At 36.6% G+C, this 20,230-nt stretch overlaps 1 protein-coding gene across 2 annotated transcripts in view; it reads right to left on the bottom strand.

Moving 5' to 3' along the window:
- nptnb (neuroplastin b) overlaps positions 1–20,230 on the bottom strand; it is a 62,770-nt gene that overhangs the window by 10,861 nt on the left and 31,679 nt on the right. For both annotated transcript variants that reach the window (XM_063070827.1, XM_063070828.1), the window contains 3 exons: positions 18,501–18,595; positions 9,487–9,620; positions 8,300–8,573 (listed from right to left, as the gene is read on the bottom strand). In XM_063070827.1, coding sequence (XP_062926897.1) covers positions 8,300–8,573; positions 9,487–9,620; positions 18,501–18,595 — 503 coding nt within the window. The remainder of the gene's footprint in view (positions 1–8,299; positions 8,574–9,486; positions 9,621–18,500; positions 18,596–20,230) is intronic.

Below are 20,230 nucleotides of genomic sequence, written 5' to 3'. Positions count from 1 at the left end.
GTTGGGCCAGCAATGTATACTAACAAAACTAAATGAACCTAATCTTCATGAATCATTTATATTTTTTGAAATTATTAATATCAAGAACTGTAATCCTGAAGGGTCATGAATTATTCTGCAAATTTATATTATACACAGGATTTTATGTCTGTTCATGATAGAATTATTTGTCAAACCCATTTTTGCAATTAGCAGAGAATATCTAGCATTCTTAAGCTTATTTATTTTTAAGTGGAGCAAAAGAATTTGCTATTGATTTTGTATCTGACTATAAAATAATTTGACTTAAGGTGTTCAGAAATTTGTCTTTAAGTGAAAGATGAAATATTCGAAAGAATCATTTCTAATGGGCTGACCAAACTTCTTTCAATCAAAGAAAGTATATTATGAGGTGGTTGGAAACAAAAGTAATATAGGATTGTTCTCCGGATAAATCCTGAATTATGCCCAATGGATTAAGCAGGATTCCACAAGGTGTCTGGTGTACATGAAGCAAGTATGGAGATTTATTGCAACGCAGCCACCTGACAGCACGCACTAGGAGTAATGGCGACATTTCCTGGGCTGTGAAAGTGCCATTACTCCATCTGTACCTTGATGCACGGAGAGGAAGCCACCGCCAGCACACACAAGTGTCTGGGAAGACCGAAAAAAGAATCAAACCACAAACCAACAGCTCACAGCCGAGAAACACCAGCAACAAACCAGTGGCCACAGGTCTCAGTCACTGGCAAAGACGCTTTGTTAACAGTGTACAAGGAAAACTAGACCAGTTAAGACAACCAGACATCAGTGTCGCAAAAATAGTGAAGATATATACACAGTTTATGCATATCAAGAGACGCATCAGGAATTGAGATAAGTACTAGAGTATATAGGATTGTTTCCCCAATACCACCTGCTCTTTATCCCCAGAGTTTGCTAAAGTAGACTAAATTATCAATGAGCTATATGACTCTTGATAGGACAAAAGACCAGGCAATTTTTTTGCATCAGAAGACTTGCATGGCAGATTAAAAAGCACCTTTTATCATCTGTAAAAACTGAATTATTTATTTTCAATGATGCATGATTGTTTCAATGGAATTTAAGCTTACTTAAATCCAGCACAGGGGTTTCGGTGGTTGTAGGATGGTGGAACGTACAGTACACTCCTTTTAAACTCAGGAGCCAAGCAAAATTCATAAATTAAAAGGCCTCAGGGAGCAAAAGTGCGTGCTTCTTTTTTTTTATATATATATATTATATATATAATTCCTATCCCAGGCTAAGATTTACAAAAAAGCTGCAACCAACCTAAACTCCTAAAAATGCAGAGATGCAGGTTGGATCTTAAAAGGAGCGTATTCTACTTAAGAAATATTCTTCAAGTACAAGTGCAGATCTCAAAAATTATTGAGAGGAATCACTTATTTCCAATTGAGATGTTCAGGCCAAGTTGTAACAGAAACTCATTTACCTAGAGCTTCTACAGTAAATTTCACACAAACGTTTTTCAGGCACAGTAATTACTCTATCCATCTAAATTAAGCTATGGTATGGCTCCAATATCAGTGAAATGCAACTGTACTTGAATGGGCAAAAAATTCGTAAACCTGATTGAAAACGTTTGAACATTATACATCTGCCAAATCCCACTTTGCATTTCTTACAGATAAAAGATTGCTTTTGACAAAAAATATAACTTCAAAATATTTTGAACACTTCATTTCTATAGTTAATGCAATAGACAAAAAAAAAGTTTGGCCTTGGATAGTAATTCTTTCATTTTAAGATTATTCATTCAATCTTGACTATTTTCGGCAATAGGCAAGATTGATATGCATAGAGTCTTACTATATTTGTTCAAAACCAACTGACCCAATTATCCAAACAATTTTACCGTGAATTTGATTTCCTTTTTATCATCTAATTTCAAAATTCATGAACACACATGCATAAATTATCTTCTGTACAGATATAATGCATTAGGCAATGATAATTTAGAACGGATTCTTGAAACTGGGGTGTCTGATCTGATAAGAAATGCAAGCTATGGGAAAGTTGAAAAACACCCAAGAGTATTTTTAATTCAATACTACACTGGCTAGAATTATTCCTAATTTGTGACTTCACCATATCACCCCTGCGGAATTTGCACCAAAAACAATTCAGCTTTTACACTAGCCATCTGCCATGATACATGCAGATGTGTAATATCCCTGATACAGACCATCGCATGGTTGGAGTCCTCATCATAAGCCATATAGCTCCCAGAAGACAGCTAGTTCAAACCTAAGAGCACTCTAGGTTTACAGGCCATTAGTTCTGGCCAACTCCTGTAACATCCCCAGTACAGAAAAAGAGCAGACTAAACCCAAAAAACTCAAACGAAGAATCTAAAAAGAAAAGGAAAACAGAACTACAAATCCAGAAATGGGCAGCAGAAAAACTGAATGGAAGATACCAAAAAAAAGTTGTGAACGTGGATGAGGACTTGGAAAAAAGTTTCAACATCATGAACTGATGCACTTCAGACTTGAAGCTGAGGAGAAACAAACTCGAGCATGCAATTCTCTCACTTACCACCAGTGTTAGGGTATGATGCAATTGAGGGAAAGAAAAGAAGTCACAATAACCGACAAATATCAATACAAACCATAGTTCTAATCTAGACGCTAGTTTGAAGATCTCGATTTGGCTATCTGCTCTTGTAAAAAAAACTGAGAAATGGCATCCATGTCTGGAAGAGGGAACTGTATAATCTGGAGCATTAAAAAAACTGGGGTAGTGTGTATCTTTCAAGGAGGAGGTTCTAAAAAAAACATGAGCATTGCTTTATTTCTTGCCTTACTTTCTGTACCATTACTGATGTAGGCACATACATCAAAAAGCTTTACCTGTTCATTCTAGCTATCTATTAGCGTGCTCCAGATTGAGTACTACTTGAGCTCTTAGGTTCAAAAATATATTGAATTACCAAGTCTAGCATATGAAGTGCAAATTCTCCCAAACTTCCATCATGTATATATCGGAATTTTTACATTCTTGAGGTAACCAGGTTTTGAAGTATTTTTCTCTCATCTCTCAAATACCCATGAACATCAAAGGCAAAGACTGCACAAAGGCTTAATAAAGTCTTCAGGTCCAGATAGCTTTACAAAAATACATTATATGCCTAATTAGTTGAGATAGGAAGGTTATTCTAATGGAGAACCGAGAACCTCTACCATTATCATTCTTGCTTTGGAGGAGGACTGGTAACACAAATGCACTGATGACTTAAATGTCCTATTATCCTGTAGGAGCCAATGAAGTAAAATCCTGTTTTATGAAGTTGAGAAAAAATGGAGCTGATCTCAATGAAGTATACACAATTCTGAGGGCTTTATAAAGAGCTCCTTCCTGTGTTTAGAAAATTTAACATGGGAGTAGTTAAAGACAAGGTCAAGCCATTTATTGCTGAGACAAAGTGAAATTTCAACACGCAGGTAATCATGAATCTTGGGAATTTTGTACTTTTAAGCAACTATGGATGATCAGTCATTACATAAATTTGAATAAACTTGTATTTTTAAAATTAAGAGACAATGACATATATAATCATGTACACTGCTCAGGATTACTGAATGATCTAGCAAGCTCCAGAGAGCTGTCTAGCCTACTCCTCCAACTATTTTAGGCTATAACAATTCTGTAAGAAACTAGAACCACAAAACAAAAACATTACTGAGAATAATGCAAGTCAGAGATTCACTAACACTCTATTTTGATAAACTTTAAAAAGATAAATGTATTTTATTCTGAATGTTAAAACAGATTAAATGCTCAGATTGCAATGCCACACTGTACAGGGAATGGTCCAACATTTTTGATAAACCAAATTGGCAGCACATAGGAAAGGTGTAGTACCAGCAAGGTATTTTGGAGTTCAGTTGAACTTGAGGTTAAGTAGTAACCAAAACACCTTTAGCTATGTTCAGTGCACACTTGAAATAATGAATGCTGATGCTAAAACAATATTGACCATCAATTGCTCAAAAAATGACCTATTGAAATTTGTAGTAGCATCTGTGAGCAGGTTGGTGAGATTCAAAAATCAAATGTTACTCTCTCTAGTCTTCATAAACCTAACTACCCATTCCAACTTCAAATAATGCTTCATCAGTCCAAGCTTGCTTATCTGTCATTTTACAATTCAACAGCTCTGGTAACTGGCATTTCAGGCACCTTTCAATACAGTTCACCATTCAATCCAAAATAACTAGGATACATGATATTTCCTTTCCTTTAAAAGTACTATTACAACAGAATATATAAAATTCTGGTGAGGAAAGGAATACAGTTTTTGAAAAAACCATGGTCTAAATTTACTCCATGAAGCAGCAAAAAATACTTTAATAACATACTTGATAAAAAGAAATAAGCAAACTTCAGAAGGGGAGAAACTATTTGGATTTCTATCAATTACAATTAACTAGATAAACAAAAAGAAAATAAGTGACCAGTTACCAGCAAATGTTCTACAAAATAATGCAACTACAATGTTCAACTAAACCCATCAATTATGTTTGGCAATGATCTAAAACACACCAAATCTGCCCATGAGAACCCAAACCCAAGTTAACTACAGCTGAGTTTAACTACCCAGCCTCATTGTTAACATAAAAATTACATTACGGGAATGGTCCCATGCCCTTTAAAACCTCAAACACATTTTCCAAAGAGATAATTATATATTTTAAACTAGCTTGATGTATTCAGGAAGTTGCATGGACCATTCAACCCTTTAAACCTGTTCTACCATTCAATTAGCTTATGGTTGTACTTTATATGAGCAATCTGCCTTAGTTCGCTATTTTTAAAAAAATTTTCTCTAATAGAAGTATACTAATCTTAATTTTGAGTCTCAAGAACTTCTTGGGACTTTGATAGTGTGCCCATTTATATTTACTTTTGCCTGAATAAACGTTTCCTGATATCAATTCTGAAACTGTCCATAACCTCATCTACTGTACAGGATATATAACCAGAGGAAGCTATTAATACTGTATTAAGTACATTTTCTGCAGTTTTTATGGCTCTTCTATGTATTTGTTGACAACTAATTGCATGAAGACACTATTAATTGAATGGTCCATTTATATTCAGGAACAGTGTGACCAATTCTCGTCAAAGATCTTTGATGACTTCGTCAAGCATTCCATCACTGATTTACATCCAAACAATACATATATCCAGTTGACTAAAATGACTATATATGACTCAACTTTTCTGACACAAAGAATGAAGAAATACTTCTGATCTAATCTAATCTACCAGATTTGGACACATTGCTTTTAAAATCTTATGCAGTTAATCCACTCCATTCATTAATCCATAGTATCAATGGAACTAAATAAGTCTCACAGTTAGAGAGTCAACCTTCGATTTTACAATGAAGTCAATTTGGAAAGTTAAAAACTAATTGCATTTTGATTATAAAAGCTTGTTTAAATCATGAATAAAAACTATCAATATTAAATGCTATTTCAAAGAGTCAAAGGAATACCTGTTTAAAATGCCTAAGTTCTAGGTATACTATGCAAGGCTGCACATTTAAATGGTACACCTGAAATAGATAAAATGATTAATATGAAAACTCCTTAGTTGGGTCTGTTCAAGTTAACCTAACCATTACTAAACTTGAACAATCTTTGACAGAGATGCTGCAAAGGATGATACAAAACTGTTGCTCATTTTTAACATGCTTAATTGAATGTCCTATTTATATTCAGAAACAAAGTCACCAATTCATGTCAAAGATCTTTTAGAACTTCATCAATCATTTCATCAACCTGAAATATTGACTCCTTTACTCCCTCCACAGATAATGGCGACCTGAGTATGTTCTGCAGTTGTAATATCATTTGTTGTAATATTAGATTTTCAGCATCTCTGTATCTTGCTTTATGTTAAGACTGATTGTTTTGAAGACAAGTTACCAAACCAATAATTACTCCCCTCAGTGCCCTCTGTAGCTGGGAGATGTAGACAGAAAAATAAAAAAAATGAGATGTAAATTTTGAAAATAATTTAGCAAAGACAGAAACCCTTTTGCTGACTGCAAATTTATTTAACCTCTACAGCCATTGTACAAAGGATAGCAAGCAAGCGTGTACACTTGGTAAATTCAGCATACTTGAACAATACTGCAGACATACTAGAATGAAGTCTCAAATCACCATAAAAGGAAGTAACTCTATATGCATACTTCTGTTTCTGGTACATTTATCTGAAGACTAAGCATGCAAAATTTCCACTGGATATTTTATTAAAAGTTGTAGTTTTGCATCTTTGCTAATGCTGTCATAGTAAAGAAGTTTCACAATTACTCAGTAGTTTCAGTGAACCATCCAATTAGATGCACAGGATTACAACAACGTTTTATGTCTCTACATTAAAAAAATGGTCTGGCAATTTTTTTTTAAATCTCCAAGGATTCAAAGCTTATTTGTCAGGCGTTATCTTAAAAAGCAACATTGCCGAAACCCTTTACCTACTTCACCTCTTTTTACAGTATCTTGTAACTGCACTCCTTGTATTACATGCATTTTACTGCTTATTTATCCCAAGCACAAGTTGTTTTCTTCATTTAATCAATTACTTTGTTTCTCCAAGTTTGTTACTTACAATTCGGCAAGATGTCTTACCTCAGTCATACAGAAGGAAAACTTGGTAAAAATATGGTTGCACATAAACTGAACTGCCTTGGTACAAATACACCCAGTGCCAAACTCACCCTAATTGCAAATAAGTATACTGAAAATTGAGAGATTTTGCCGAGTTGAATTTCTAATACAAGATCTTGCCAAAATTCAAGACTCAGTAGATTATCCATTTAAAAGGGAAAAACAGGTCTGAGTAATCGAATACAAACATAAAGCCAGTCAAAAATGCCTTGAAATATACTTTGCTAGTTTGGGCATCTTTTAAATGAATAAATTATCTATATAAACATGATTCAAATTCCAAGGGCATATATACTCCAGCTGAATTATTCACTGCATCAATACTTGATGCTAACTGCTTTAATAAAGCAGGAACAGACAAAGTTACACAATACATTAAGAAATAAGATACGTCCTTTGTATAAAGGGCCTCTTCCATCAGTTTCGTTTCAGTCACATTGGCAACCATCTTCAAAGCCTTTTGTTTGATTCTTTATCCTACATTTTTATTATTTCATATTTCCTCTTTTTGACTCTGGTATGTCCTTTTGCAGCTGGCTTCTTCAACCCTTTTAGCTTATACTTAGCTTTTCTTTCGGAGATTGTGCCTCCACAAAGAAACATCCAAAATGATAAGGTATACAAGATTCATGTGCTATGTTGTCCAGCCCCAAACAGCTATCTGAAGTGCCACTTGCTTAAAATAACACATTTTATGCTATCCACACATTAGAACAAAGGGTTGAGTAATCAAGCACTTATAGATATTAAAATGTAATGCTGTCTACCATCCTTGATGTATATCAAATATAAGTAATCATACAGTGCAATAATCCGTGAGATTAACGGTGAAATGCGAAAGGATTTAACTGGATTTACAGCACTAATGAATGGATAATCACAAATGTAATCATTCCATTGAAATGTGACAAAACGTTTTGCCTCAAAAAATTTAATATCTGCTTTATATTCCTCTTTAGTTATAATTTGCAGTAATAGTTGTAGACATGCATTTACACATGGGGGGGTGTGAATTATAGGAAGGTGCAGGTGAATTAGACAGGAAAAATGAGCAGCACAAGAGAAAACTTCTCAAATAAATCCTAAAAGCATAAGCACTTGGTGGTGATACTCTCAAAATATTCTTTAAAATTCCCTTGTGAAACAATTGGATCACTTATATTGAATTAGTGAAGAACAATCCAAATTCAGTAGTTTGCAATGGAAACTGAGAGTTCAAACAGTTACACACGCAAAATAAATAAGCAAGTTCCTCGGCAAACAGTTATCTCAATCTTTTGCAAGTGAAAACCACTGAAATAGAGTTTGGAATTGGTAGTTCTTTGTTTGAAAATCTAAATTATTAGAATGTTCCATGTTCAAAAGGGAAAAATCATTACTAGTAGCAGAAATTATTGAAAAACAATTAAATATCAAAAGGGTACATAAAATTATGAGTAAGATATGAACGCTCATGTCTTTTCAAGTAACCCATTTAATTCTAGAGAATGATAATGAAGAGTATGTATAGTACCTGGAAACAGGCTAATATCAAATGGGTTGAGTCAACTGCAATAGGCTAAAAGGTTACATAAAAGAAAGAAACTTACCATCAGGGACTTCATCTGGTCTCTTTCGTTTCTCATACACAACAATGATGATGACCAGAATGAGTATTTCTGCCACAACTCCTAAGAAGGGCCAGAGAGGTGCAAGGTTGCTGCGCACACGCAGGATAGTGTTGGCAAGGTTATACCCATAGTAATTTGTGGCATTGCACGCGTATACGCCTGGGTCAATCTCAATATGCAGAGTCTTAATTATTAGTTCTGTGTAATTGTCTTTATTATTGATGAAGTAACGTCCAGTGTCATTATTCAGATCCTAAAGAGAAAAAGGGGAAATGATCTTGAGATTAAAGATCTAGTGCTTTCCCGGCGTATATGACGAATAAACTCTTCTCAGGTTATAATCAATACCTGTGTCTGGCTGGAAGCCCGAAAAGAGTTTATTCGTGATCTTGAGATTGACAGAAATTTACCACTATTCTTCAGTTTAAGTATTCTCCACCCCACCTCCCCGTCTCCCCGTGAATAAAAAGCATTCTGTCTTGTACATGACTTACACAGTATAAAAGAGGAACACAAGCAAGCTCATGTGATTCAGAAACAAGCTAAAGGCAAAAGCAATTATTGACGTCAGATCAGACTACTCTACCTCTAAACACTAGGTTCTGTCAAGTGCGGCCCTCCAGCAGGGAGCCTGTGCCCAAATCCATAAACTTAGATCACACCAGGATGAACATGCCTCCGATGCAATGCACCTAACTCCAACTTGGGCAAGTTTATGTAAATAGCCATATAGAAATACTCAAATTATACATACCTGATCAATATCTGCTGCAGGCTTTACATGCTTTGTCATTCTACTTTGCAGCTCAGTATCAAAATATTACACAATTACAGACATGCTCCTTCAGACTTGTGGAATGAATGAGCAGCTACATACCATTGCATAATATTGTTAAAATCTCTCTGAAAACACCACTGACTGCAGCTTTCCCTTGTGAAGATATGCAGACTTTAACCTCACTGGCATACCACCAATCCATTCATTCTTAAACCTTTAATTTAAATTTTCCCTTTATTTGTTTTAATGATTAGATAAAAATGAAATTGTTATTATTTTTAATGAATATTATTCAAGTCACGTCATTACAGGCAGAGAATTTGATTTCAAGTTAGAAGAAAGTGGTAAGCATACCATAATGTCATAACCTCCAGCAAAGCAAACTCACCACATATTCATCTTTCACCTTCTTATGCCAGGTCCAAATAGGGTGCGGATATCCTACAGACTTGCAGTACAAAACAGCATCCTGTCCCTCATTTTTATTCTCGCTCTTCTTATGACCAGTGATTTCCGGAGATGCTAGGACAAAGATTACAAAAATACTGAAGAGTGCACTGAAACAAGAATAAGACAATCAAAGGTACAGAGCAAAGCAACTCAGAAGTTGCTGCTCGTTTTTTTTTAAATACCAACTGACTGATCACAGAAATTACCAGTGCCCATTTTCTCCTCTAATCTGAAGGGGGTGTGAAACTCAGTTTTATCATGCCACAGAATTCAGCAAACATCCACTTCGGCACTCTGAAAACTGAACAGAGCAGCTTGCCAGTTTACACCATTAAATCTCCACATTCGATATGTTGTACTGTATTTTTACTTCTCAGCTTATGTGGGTACTCAACTCTATAAATCTGGTTCAGTCGTCCCTTTTACCAGTGTACAGGTTTCCCCTGCTATCCAAAAGTAGAGTGTTCCTATGAAACCTTTCGTAAGCCGAAATAGCATAAAGCGAAGAAGCAATTACCATTACTTTATATGGGAAAAATTTTTGAGCCTTCCAGACTCAAAAAAAAACCTACCAAATAGCATATAAAACCTAACAAAACTGCACGTGCATACTTGCGTATACACCTGCCCGCGCAAGGCTTCACTGTCATGGTAGTCTTTCTCGGGGTAAACACAAATTTAACATGGCTGCCTTTTTTCTATTTAAAGTAGAAATAATGTATGTACAGTGTAGTTTCACTTAACAGAATCGGGAAGATTTAGCCAAAAACCGATCTGTAGGAAAAAATCGGCATGTACACACATGCGCACACACCTGCCTGCACAAGGCTTCACAGTCATGGTAGTCCTTCTAGGGGTAAACACAAGTTTAAAGCGGATGCCTTTTTTCGTAAAAGCAAAAATCCTCTTCGGGTTTCTTTCAGTTAGCAAAAACAGGTACTAATGTAGGTCTTTCGTAAAAGCAAAGTGGCGTAAAGTGAACTTTCGTAAAGCGGGAGACACCTGTGTTGCTCTGTTCTTTAAAAGGACATATTCTAATCATCAAGTGAGCATTTTCCCTTTCCTGTACTAATCTGTATAGCTGTTAATCCAAAACCATTTAATTCATACTGACATTTCAAAGTTTTTAAAAATGATTCTGACTTAAATTGAATAACTCAAACAGCTGGCTAATTTAATTCTTCCGTCCACTGAACAAAAGACAAATTAACAAACAGTTTTAATACCAATGATTTACCTATACCATGATTATGGTTTCACTTGTTCCAACACAAATGAATGTTCAGAAACCTCAATGTCAGCTTAAATGTTTCAATTTTCTCATTCCATGTTTTCTTGTTATCAAACAAGCCAATTTGATATTTCTGTCCACATCATTTGTGATCACATACTGTGGATCAACAGTTAATAGTCTCTAAACATGGTTGACTCATCAGATTCTCCAGCCTGCTGGAGAATCTGATGGACCACATACCACATGTGGTCAATGGACCACATATGCTAAGCCAATCAGTACACAACAATACAATAAGTATAATTATCACCTCACTGCCAACTACTCCCATCAGTCTGTAACTGATAGAGGACAGACCTGATTTTCTATACCTGACAGTCAGATAGCAAAGTCAGGACGGCAGCTAGGCCTCCGGCAGTCCAGTCCTGAGGCCCTGACCCCAAACACCCTTTAACAGGTTTTGAAGGACAAAACTATAGCAGGTTTTGGTTGTCAAAGTTGTGAAGCAGTCTTAACATATTTTAAATGCCCCTAACATTCAGAGACATTTAACAATTATTAAAATTTATCAAATAGTTTATAAAGAAATTAAACATTTAAAAATATATTAAACACTTAGAAATTATGAACATTAACCCGAATTAAAATACCTCAGTAAAACAAATACGTCAGTGAAACAAAATCCGTTTATTCACTAAACAACATTTCTAGGTCAAATCTTCCAAAGGTTTCATATGGAGACAGAAATCTCAATAGTAGGCACACCATATATAATAGTGACAGAGAATGCACAGAGTTTATTCTAAATAACTGAAGTCACAGAGCAGGTATTTACTGTCAACCTGAATTCGAAGGACCAGTCACCACATATCATTTAATTAGATGATCAAAATCAGCAATATCATAATTGTCAAGTTCAAACAGTTCACTCAAACTCATCTTTCAATCATAAAACCATAAGACACAGGAGAAGAATGAGGCCATTTAGCACATTGAGTCTGCTCTGCCATTCAATCATGGCTGATCTTTTTCTCCCCTCCTCAGCCCCACTCATCCCTGCCAGCATCTCGTTCCAATTTACTTGGGCCAGCTCCTCTCTCATACCACTATTATTTCTTTTATTCCACTGAAATACTGCTATATCAGACTTTATCCTATCAAATTTCATTTTGAACTCAATCATATTGTGATCACCGACTCTTAAAGGTTCTTTTACCTTAAGCTCCCAAAATGCCTCCATTCATTACATAACACCCATTCCAATGTAGCTGTTCCCCTAGCAGGCTCAACAATGAAACTACTCCAAAAAAACCATCTCGTAGGTATTCAAAAAACTCATCCTCTTGAGATCCATTACCAGCCTAATTTTCCCAATCTACCTGCATGTTAATAATCTCCATGATTATCATAACATTGCCCTATTGACATGTATTTTCTATTTCCCATTCGAATCTGTGGTCCACATCCCAGTTACTGTTGAGAGGCCTATATACAACTGTCATCAGCGTCCTTTTAACCTTGCAGTTTCTTAACACAACCCACAGGGATTCAGCATCTTCCAATAAGAGGGTGGGGTGAGGGAGATGATACACAAATGGCTTAGTCCTTCTTACTCTAACCCACTGTCAGAACTTAATCCATCCTCTGTAACTCACTCCGGGCTAGGTTTCTATCTCATTAACAATAGCATATTACAAACCTTCCTCTTCATAAACCACCGGACTTACAGCAGGTCATTATGATTCATGTCAATAATGCACAGCACTTTTTATCATGTAACATTTACAAAAATCTCTTAAATAAGTATCTTGTATTTACAATTTTTGCCTTTTCTCTTTTAAACACAATGATGTTCAACTTCTTTGGTAAATTAATTCCTCCAGAGTTCCTTATATGTACTCATGCTTCCAAATTTAGCATTCTTCAACGAGTAAAAATATCATGCACCATGTAACCATTCATTACCATAAACATATAACAACCCAAATCTGCCACTTTGAGAGATTACTTCCCTCACCAGTCCACTTTACAACTCATTCCCTATGGCTCTCCTCATGGTCACAAAACTCTTCCACTGATAAAACAGAGAAAGTTATGGGTTACTACAAAACTCATCAAGATTGACAAACCCATAAAGTGTTTACCCAGCTTTGTCAGTGCACAAATAGAGTGCTCTCAAATAGTTTCTGCACAGACATAGCCAAAGTGCAGCTGATCATTTCAGGTGGGTATGATAAAGTTTAAGGATGTTGGGGAAGTAAGACATGATTCTTGGACTCTTGTAAATAATGGGTTAAAAACTTAAGTGCCACCCTATGTGTTAGTGAACAAATTCTGTTGCCTTTGCTGAAGAATAGGCCCGCAGTTTGATTAGATTAAAAGCTTGCCTGATTAACAGCCTATAGCTGCCTCTTCAAGGTGACATGAGGGCTAGAATTACTCAGTGCTCACATAGGTCATGCTTTGTTGTTTTGCTCTACTGACTTAAGTCTTTTCTTTTGAGAGGTTCAATGATAAGAACATCTGTCTCTAATTAAGTCAGGGGCCTAGCTACAGGGATGGCTGGTATGGGGTGGACAATATATCTATTTGTAATTAAACTCTGATTTAGTTGACTCTCTTATCAAAGTAATTGGGTTTTGCTCTAACTGACTTAACATACCATTGTAACTGAGTGTTCTTTGTCTGCTCATTCTATATATTGTAGCATTTGTTTTAAAATCAGAAAGCTCGTCTGAGCCTCCAAGGAGAGAGAGTCTCTGTCTTTCTTCGATGACTGGTTCTGACTTCTTTCTCGCCGGCTGAATTGAGCACAATAAACTGATGAAGAGGTTAAAGTAATAACTGTGTGGTGTGATTATTGGTCCGGCAACCTTTTTTAAGTTTACAGGTACACTATGATAGCTCCATGTGCAAAGTGGCTCACTGACACAATATTGAGACCCACTCACTAAGATAAAGTCCCTGACAATTGAAGGCCATTTTAGTTTCAGATCAGTCATCATACATAAGCCAACCCATATAATATGAGATCAGTGAGTCAAAGGTTTTGTACAAGAATGCCATGGTCGCATAGCTCTTAAAGTGATACTATTACAGCTTGGTGTGTCGATGTTTGGATTCAATCCCGGCATCCTCTGTAATGAGTTTGTACATCCTCCCTGTGGAAGGCATGGGTTTCCTCCAGGTGCCTTGATTTCCTCCCACAGTCCAAAAATGTACAGATAGTAGGTAAACTGGTAATTGTAAATTGTCCCATGAATCAGCCTGGGTTAAACAGGTGGGTTGCCAATGGTGTGGCTCTACAGATTCATCACTCTCTGGCTAAAGAAATTCCTCACCTCCTTTCGAAAAGGACCCCCCCCCCCCCCAATCCTGAGACTGTCTCCTCTGGTCTTAGACTTTCCCACCATAGGAAACATCCTCTCCACATACACTCTATCAAGGCCTTTCACCATTTCATAGGTTTCAATGAGGTCACCCCTCATTCTTCTGAATTCTAGTGAATACAGGCCCAGAGCCATCAAAGGCTTTTCATATGACAAGACATTCAATTCTGGAATCATTTTTGTGAATCTCCTTTGAGCACTCTCCAGTTTCAGCACATCCTTTCTTAGAAAAGGGGCCCACAATGCTCCAAGGCTTCACTAGTGCTTTATAAAGTCTCAACATTACATCCTTGCTGTTAAATTCTAGTCCTCTTGAGATCAATGCTAACATTGCATTTGCCTTCCTCACCACAGACTAAACCAGCAAATTAACCTTTAGGGAATCCTGCACAAGGACTCCCAAGTCCCTTTGCACCTCAATTTTTTTTTGTGTCTTTTCTCTCCATTTAGAAAATAGCCAACCTTTTCATTGCTCCTACCAAAGTACGACTATACACTTGCCAACACTGTATTCCATCTGTCATTTCTTTGCCCATTCTCCCAATCCAAGTCCTTCCATACCTTCCACTCTTCCTCAAAACAACCTGCCCCTCCACCTATCTTCACATCTGCAAACTTTGCAACAAAGCCATCAATTCCATCATCCAAATCACTGATCAGAAAACCAGAAAAAGAATCGGTCCCAACACTGACCCCTGTGGAACACCACTAGTCACCAGCAGCCAGCCAGAAAAGGCTCCTTTCATTCCCACTTTTTGCCTCCTGCCAATCAGCCAATGCCTTATCCATGCTAGAATCTTTCCTGCAATATTAGCTTACAAGTTGTTAAGCAACCTCATGTGTGGCAGCTTGTCAAAGGCCTTCTGAAAATTCAACTACACATCAAGCAATTCTTCTTTGTCAATCTTGCTTGACATTTCTTCAAAGAATTGCAACAGATTTGTTAGGCAAGATTTTCCCACGAGAAAGCCACCCTAACTATGGCCTGTTTTATCATGTGCCTCCAAGTACCCTGAGACCTCATCCTTGATAATCGACTCTAACATCTTCCCAACCACTGAGGTCAGACTAACTGGCCTACAATTTCTTCTGCCTCTCTCCCTTCTTGAAGAGTGGAGTGACATTTGCAATTCTCCAGTCTTCCAAAACTATTCCAGAATCTAGAAGGGCCTGTTCCACACTGTATCTCTAAATTTAAAAAAATACAACAATCCGGAAAGGCAGCTTCACCAATCTCCGGTTGATGCTACCTTTGTATTTCTAATGAAATCTTAAGCATTTCAAAATTGCCAGTAGTATTCTATTGACTGATGAAATACATGATACTTCATTTCAATAGTACTTTTTAATTACTTTAACTAATCTGTACACAATTTTCATGAAGAATCTTCTATAAGTCAAATTAAATGAACTATATTATTTATATAGACTTCTGCATTGGGAGAGACAAATATTGTCTTAAAGGTTCACTTATTTTATTCCTTTTAACAATATTATACTTAGAACTTTTATTCTACAGCAGCTGGAAGAATACAGCTGCATGCAAGGAAAAAGTGCAGCAGAGAAAGATTGATGCAATACTTATAATGTAAAAACTCCAACCCAAGACTTGTCATCGACAACAAAAATCAAGTAGTGCAGGTGAATAATGCAGATTAGATTTAAAACATTGTAAATGGGGTGTGGACAAAACTAACAAGGGTGGAGCTTATTGCCAATTTACAAGAGTTCATCCTATAGTTTGGAATCTTACTCATTTGTATGCCAGTTTCTCTATTCCAAAGGGTTTCAATGACACAAACTTTTTTTTAAATGAAGGCAGTTTTTTTTTGTTTTATGGATCTGCCCCACATTCACCTAATTCTATTTTAAAAATAGCTGTGATGGGATTTGAATGCATGATCGCTGGATTGCTTGCACCCAAAACAACCTTCTGCAGCACTGCTCAAGTATCTAGTTTGCTTACATTCAAGTCAAAAAGACTTATAACATTAAAAGATATACTGTGCTTTGAAAAAGTATTCAGTACCCACAACTATGTTCACACTTTATCTCATTTTCTAAATTTAAAGTAGGATTTTTTTCAGCTAATCTAAAAAGCATTGTGTATCATGTCAAATTTGGTCAGGATTGATGAGAAGATGAATGCTGCGAAATACAAAGATCCTGGATAAAAACATGCTATCCTCTGCCAGAAAGCTTAATCAGAGTAGGAAGTTCGTCTTTCAGCAGGACAATACAAAGCACACTGCAAGAGTAACCCTGGAGTGGCTTCAAATTAAGAAAACTGTCCTTGAGAGGCTCAGTCAAAGTCCTGACCTTAACCAAATCCAACATTTCAGGCAAAACCTCAAGATTACTATCCACCACCCCTCCCCAATTAACTTAGCATAAGCTTGAGCAATTTTGCAAGGAGGAACAGACAAATTTTTCTCCATCACGTTGTGCAAAGCTGAGAGCACCTTATCCAGAAAGATTACTGGCTGTAATAGCTGTGAGAGGTGGTTCAGCTAAGTTCTGAGCAAAAAGGCAAAAGGGTGGGGGGGGGGGGGAAAGAGCGGATGAATACTTTTGTAATGCTGACTTTTCAGGATTTTTTTCATGCTTTACAATTTTCCCTGTGTTTTAGGTTCTACTGTGGGGGGGGGGGGGGAAGCATGTGATTCACAAATAAAAAAAACTCAGTAAAATTGATCAAAAGCCCTGGTTGTATAATGCTTATTTATGTGAACAAAGAGTTGGGATCTGAATACTTATACGAGGCACTGTAACTTTTGAGAAGAATTAAATTTACTCATTATTCATTGCAAAATACAAATGCAAAATTAAACCAGTGAGCAAAGAGAACTGATGCATAGCAATTAAAGCACAATTATCCTTCAGTGTTAATTTCATCTGAAGCCACAAAATAAAAACAAAATATGAAAAATTAAAAATACACTGAGCATATTCTTCCCATAAAAGCATTCCCTGTTCATGCATTATTCCACCATAAATGGGCATCAGTATCAAAATTTTCAGACAGAAAAGCAAAATATTACAGATGCTGTAAGTACTGGCAATACCCAGTTGCTCAGGGAGCAGGAGGCATTGCATTGCTGACCTTTGAACAGAATTAGAAAAAGTCAGAAATGAAAGGAGTTTTAAACTGAAGACAAGTGAGGGACAGAGAGAACAAAGAGAAAGGTTTGTTATAGGATACAGACCAGGACTGATCAAAAGACATAAATGATGGTACTGTCAATTGATAGAGGATAGTAACGGTGCACGAGTGAAATCTGATATAACAGAAGAAGACAGGATGGAAAATTGAACACAAAGTGAGAAATACAAGAATAGAATGCCTAGCATGAAGCTGACAAGCTGAATGGCCTTTTCTATTGCACAGTTGGTGAACATTTACAACACAGAAATAGGTCACAAGAACCACCTCCAACTAGGTTTCAATACGTTAGCAAAATATCCTTGGATTCCACCCTTAATGTATTCACTGTAGCTAGGAAAGAAATGTGTAATTCTGCAGACAATGCTTTCAAACCTTACGAATTAATATAAGGCAAGCAACCTAAAGATTTTTTCCATTTCTTACCAAGAATTTTCTTCATACTGCAAATCATTTGCTCTGACCCACAAAACTGCAAAGTGGTTTCGTTTTCAGTAACACGCGAGACATGATCCTATCCCTACCATATCCTTCCCACATCTACTTCATCAAGATCTCACAACTTCTATGAAGCCCCTTTCACCCTTCAAAATTTCTGCCCATCCAACCTAATAGTCAGCAAATTTCAGGTACTGGCCCACTAAAACCTTTTCTGAACTACACACAACACATTATCATCCTCCCATGAATAGAGACCAGAGTCATAGTCATACTTTATTGATCCCGAGGGAAATCGGTTTTCCTCAGCAATGTCCTTTATAACCAAAGCATAACCTCCCTAATTTTGTATTCCCCTCACATTTACTTTCTGATTGGTTATCATTTACTATTTATTAGCCTTTTGGAAATTCTTCCTGCATACTGCTTCATTTCAGTCACTGCTTAATCACATTGTCCACACACTCATCATAGCTTACTTTTCTGGCTATCTTTGTGTCATCAGCAAATTTAGCAACAGTACTTCAAGTGATTTCCTTCATCTAATATCTATTCCCGTGGCACACTGATATATTTTGGCAACAGACCCATTTCTGCCTACCATTTTTCCAGTTCAACACAGGCGATGTCACTGAACTGGGAAACATGGCAGGTAAGCACAGAGTAGATGGAAGTGCAACAAGTTGTGTTCCCATTTTGTGTGTTTGTGAGAAGGAGAGAGAACCTACCTTTGACATCAATAGTAGCATTCACTGCAGGGGAACTTTCAAATGTAAAGACACATTGATATTCTCCAGAATTTTCTGTTCTCGGTTTAACAATCCTGGATTGCAAAAGAGATAGAAAAAATAATGAATGAAACAAGATTTATATTAACTTATTTAATCATACTAATTGAAATTACAAATCACCATTTCAAATATACCGGTCTACCAGTGGAAATACATCTCATGTAAAAGCCAATGTTGTGTACTTCTTAAAAAATGAAAAAGATTTTGAAAAGCTTCAAGCCACATCAGAATGCCAGGTCACATATATAAAGAAGATCAAAGATTAGCTTTATTTGTCACATGTACATCAAAACATACAGTGAAATGCATCATTTGCGTCAATGACCGACAGCCCACAAAGTACTTATGCTTCTAGGACTAACATAACATGCCCGCAACTTAACCCTAACCCATACATCTTTGGAATGTGGGAGGAAACCAGAGTATCGAGAGGAAGCCCATGCTATCATGGGGAGAACATACAAACTCCTTCTAGACCACAGCAGAAAATCACTGATCGCTGGCATCGTAATAGTGCTATGCTACTATGCTACCATGCTACCCTACAACTTAAAACAGAGGGAAACACTAAGTTCTATTGCAATGCTTAATCAAACATGGCTAACATTTTCCAGGACCCTGAAAAATGTGTACAGAACCTCACAGTATACGCTATAAACTGGCTTCAGGTTAACCCAAAAATCTTTAAAGGTATTTGATGCTGAACATTTTTTTAATCCAAAAAACTGCCCTTTGGGTGGTGGGTGTAATATTCAGCAATAAAGTCATCTAGACTAGGAAAGCATGACATTACCACACCTCCTGCTATCATACTGAATAACTCCAAGGCAAACACAATTGGCTTGACATCCCTATTCAAGGCAAGAAAAAATAAGTAATTATTTAAACCTTCATTGATTTTCATTAACTACAATGGTTCCAGAAGTCTAATTTTATGAAAGCGGAACAGTATTTGCCAAATTTATTAGACTTTATTGATGACATAAATAGCAGAGTATAAAACAGAACTATTGATGGTACATTTTAATTTCCAGGAGCCTCTATGAACGTTTACACAAAATTAAGGATAATAGTGCCAAAAGATGAAGATGGAATAAACATTTTTGATTGGCAAAGTTTAACTGACGTTGGGGCTTCTACCATACTCTATATTATTGACTAAGGTCAAGCAAGTGAAATTTGTTAACGATACAAAAAGATATAAAAGTTACGACGATAACAGGATAAGAGGTTAAAAGAGTGGGTAAAAGTAGGACAAGAAGAATAAAATGTATGGAATAAAACTATTAAATGCAGATGTTCAGAAAGGTAAGGATACCCTTGTACAAGCTTAAGGTACAACAACTTATTTGGAAGGCAAATGAACATGGCCTCCGAGAGGACCAGAATCTTGTCATCGGGATTCCCTCAATGACCCAGAGAGCTATGTTAGCTGGAATCAGAGCTTTATACGATTTGGCTCTATGCAGGGTCATCTATGCCAAATAGGTCAAAGGGTGGAGGCCAGACCAAGAGAAGCCCACCGGCCCACCAGGCTCAAGGATTCAGCTCAAAGCTAACAACTCTGACTGATAAATAAAACTTATGGAAACAACAATGAAGACTTCTTCTGCATCTCAGTGCAATGGCATTCCTATGTCTTCAGCCAGGACTTGCAAGACTGACAG

The sequence above is a fragment of the Mobula hypostoma genome, chromosome 18 (genome assembly GCF_963921235.1).
Source record: "Mobula hypostoma chromosome 18, sMobHyp1.1, whole genome shotgun sequence".
Taxonomy (NCBI): domain Eukaryota; kingdom Metazoa; phylum Chordata; class Chondrichthyes; order Myliobatiformes; family Myliobatidae; genus Mobula; species Mobula hypostoma.
Note: the sequence above shows the minus strand (reverse complement) of the source record. Positions and strands in the feature narration are given on the sequence as shown.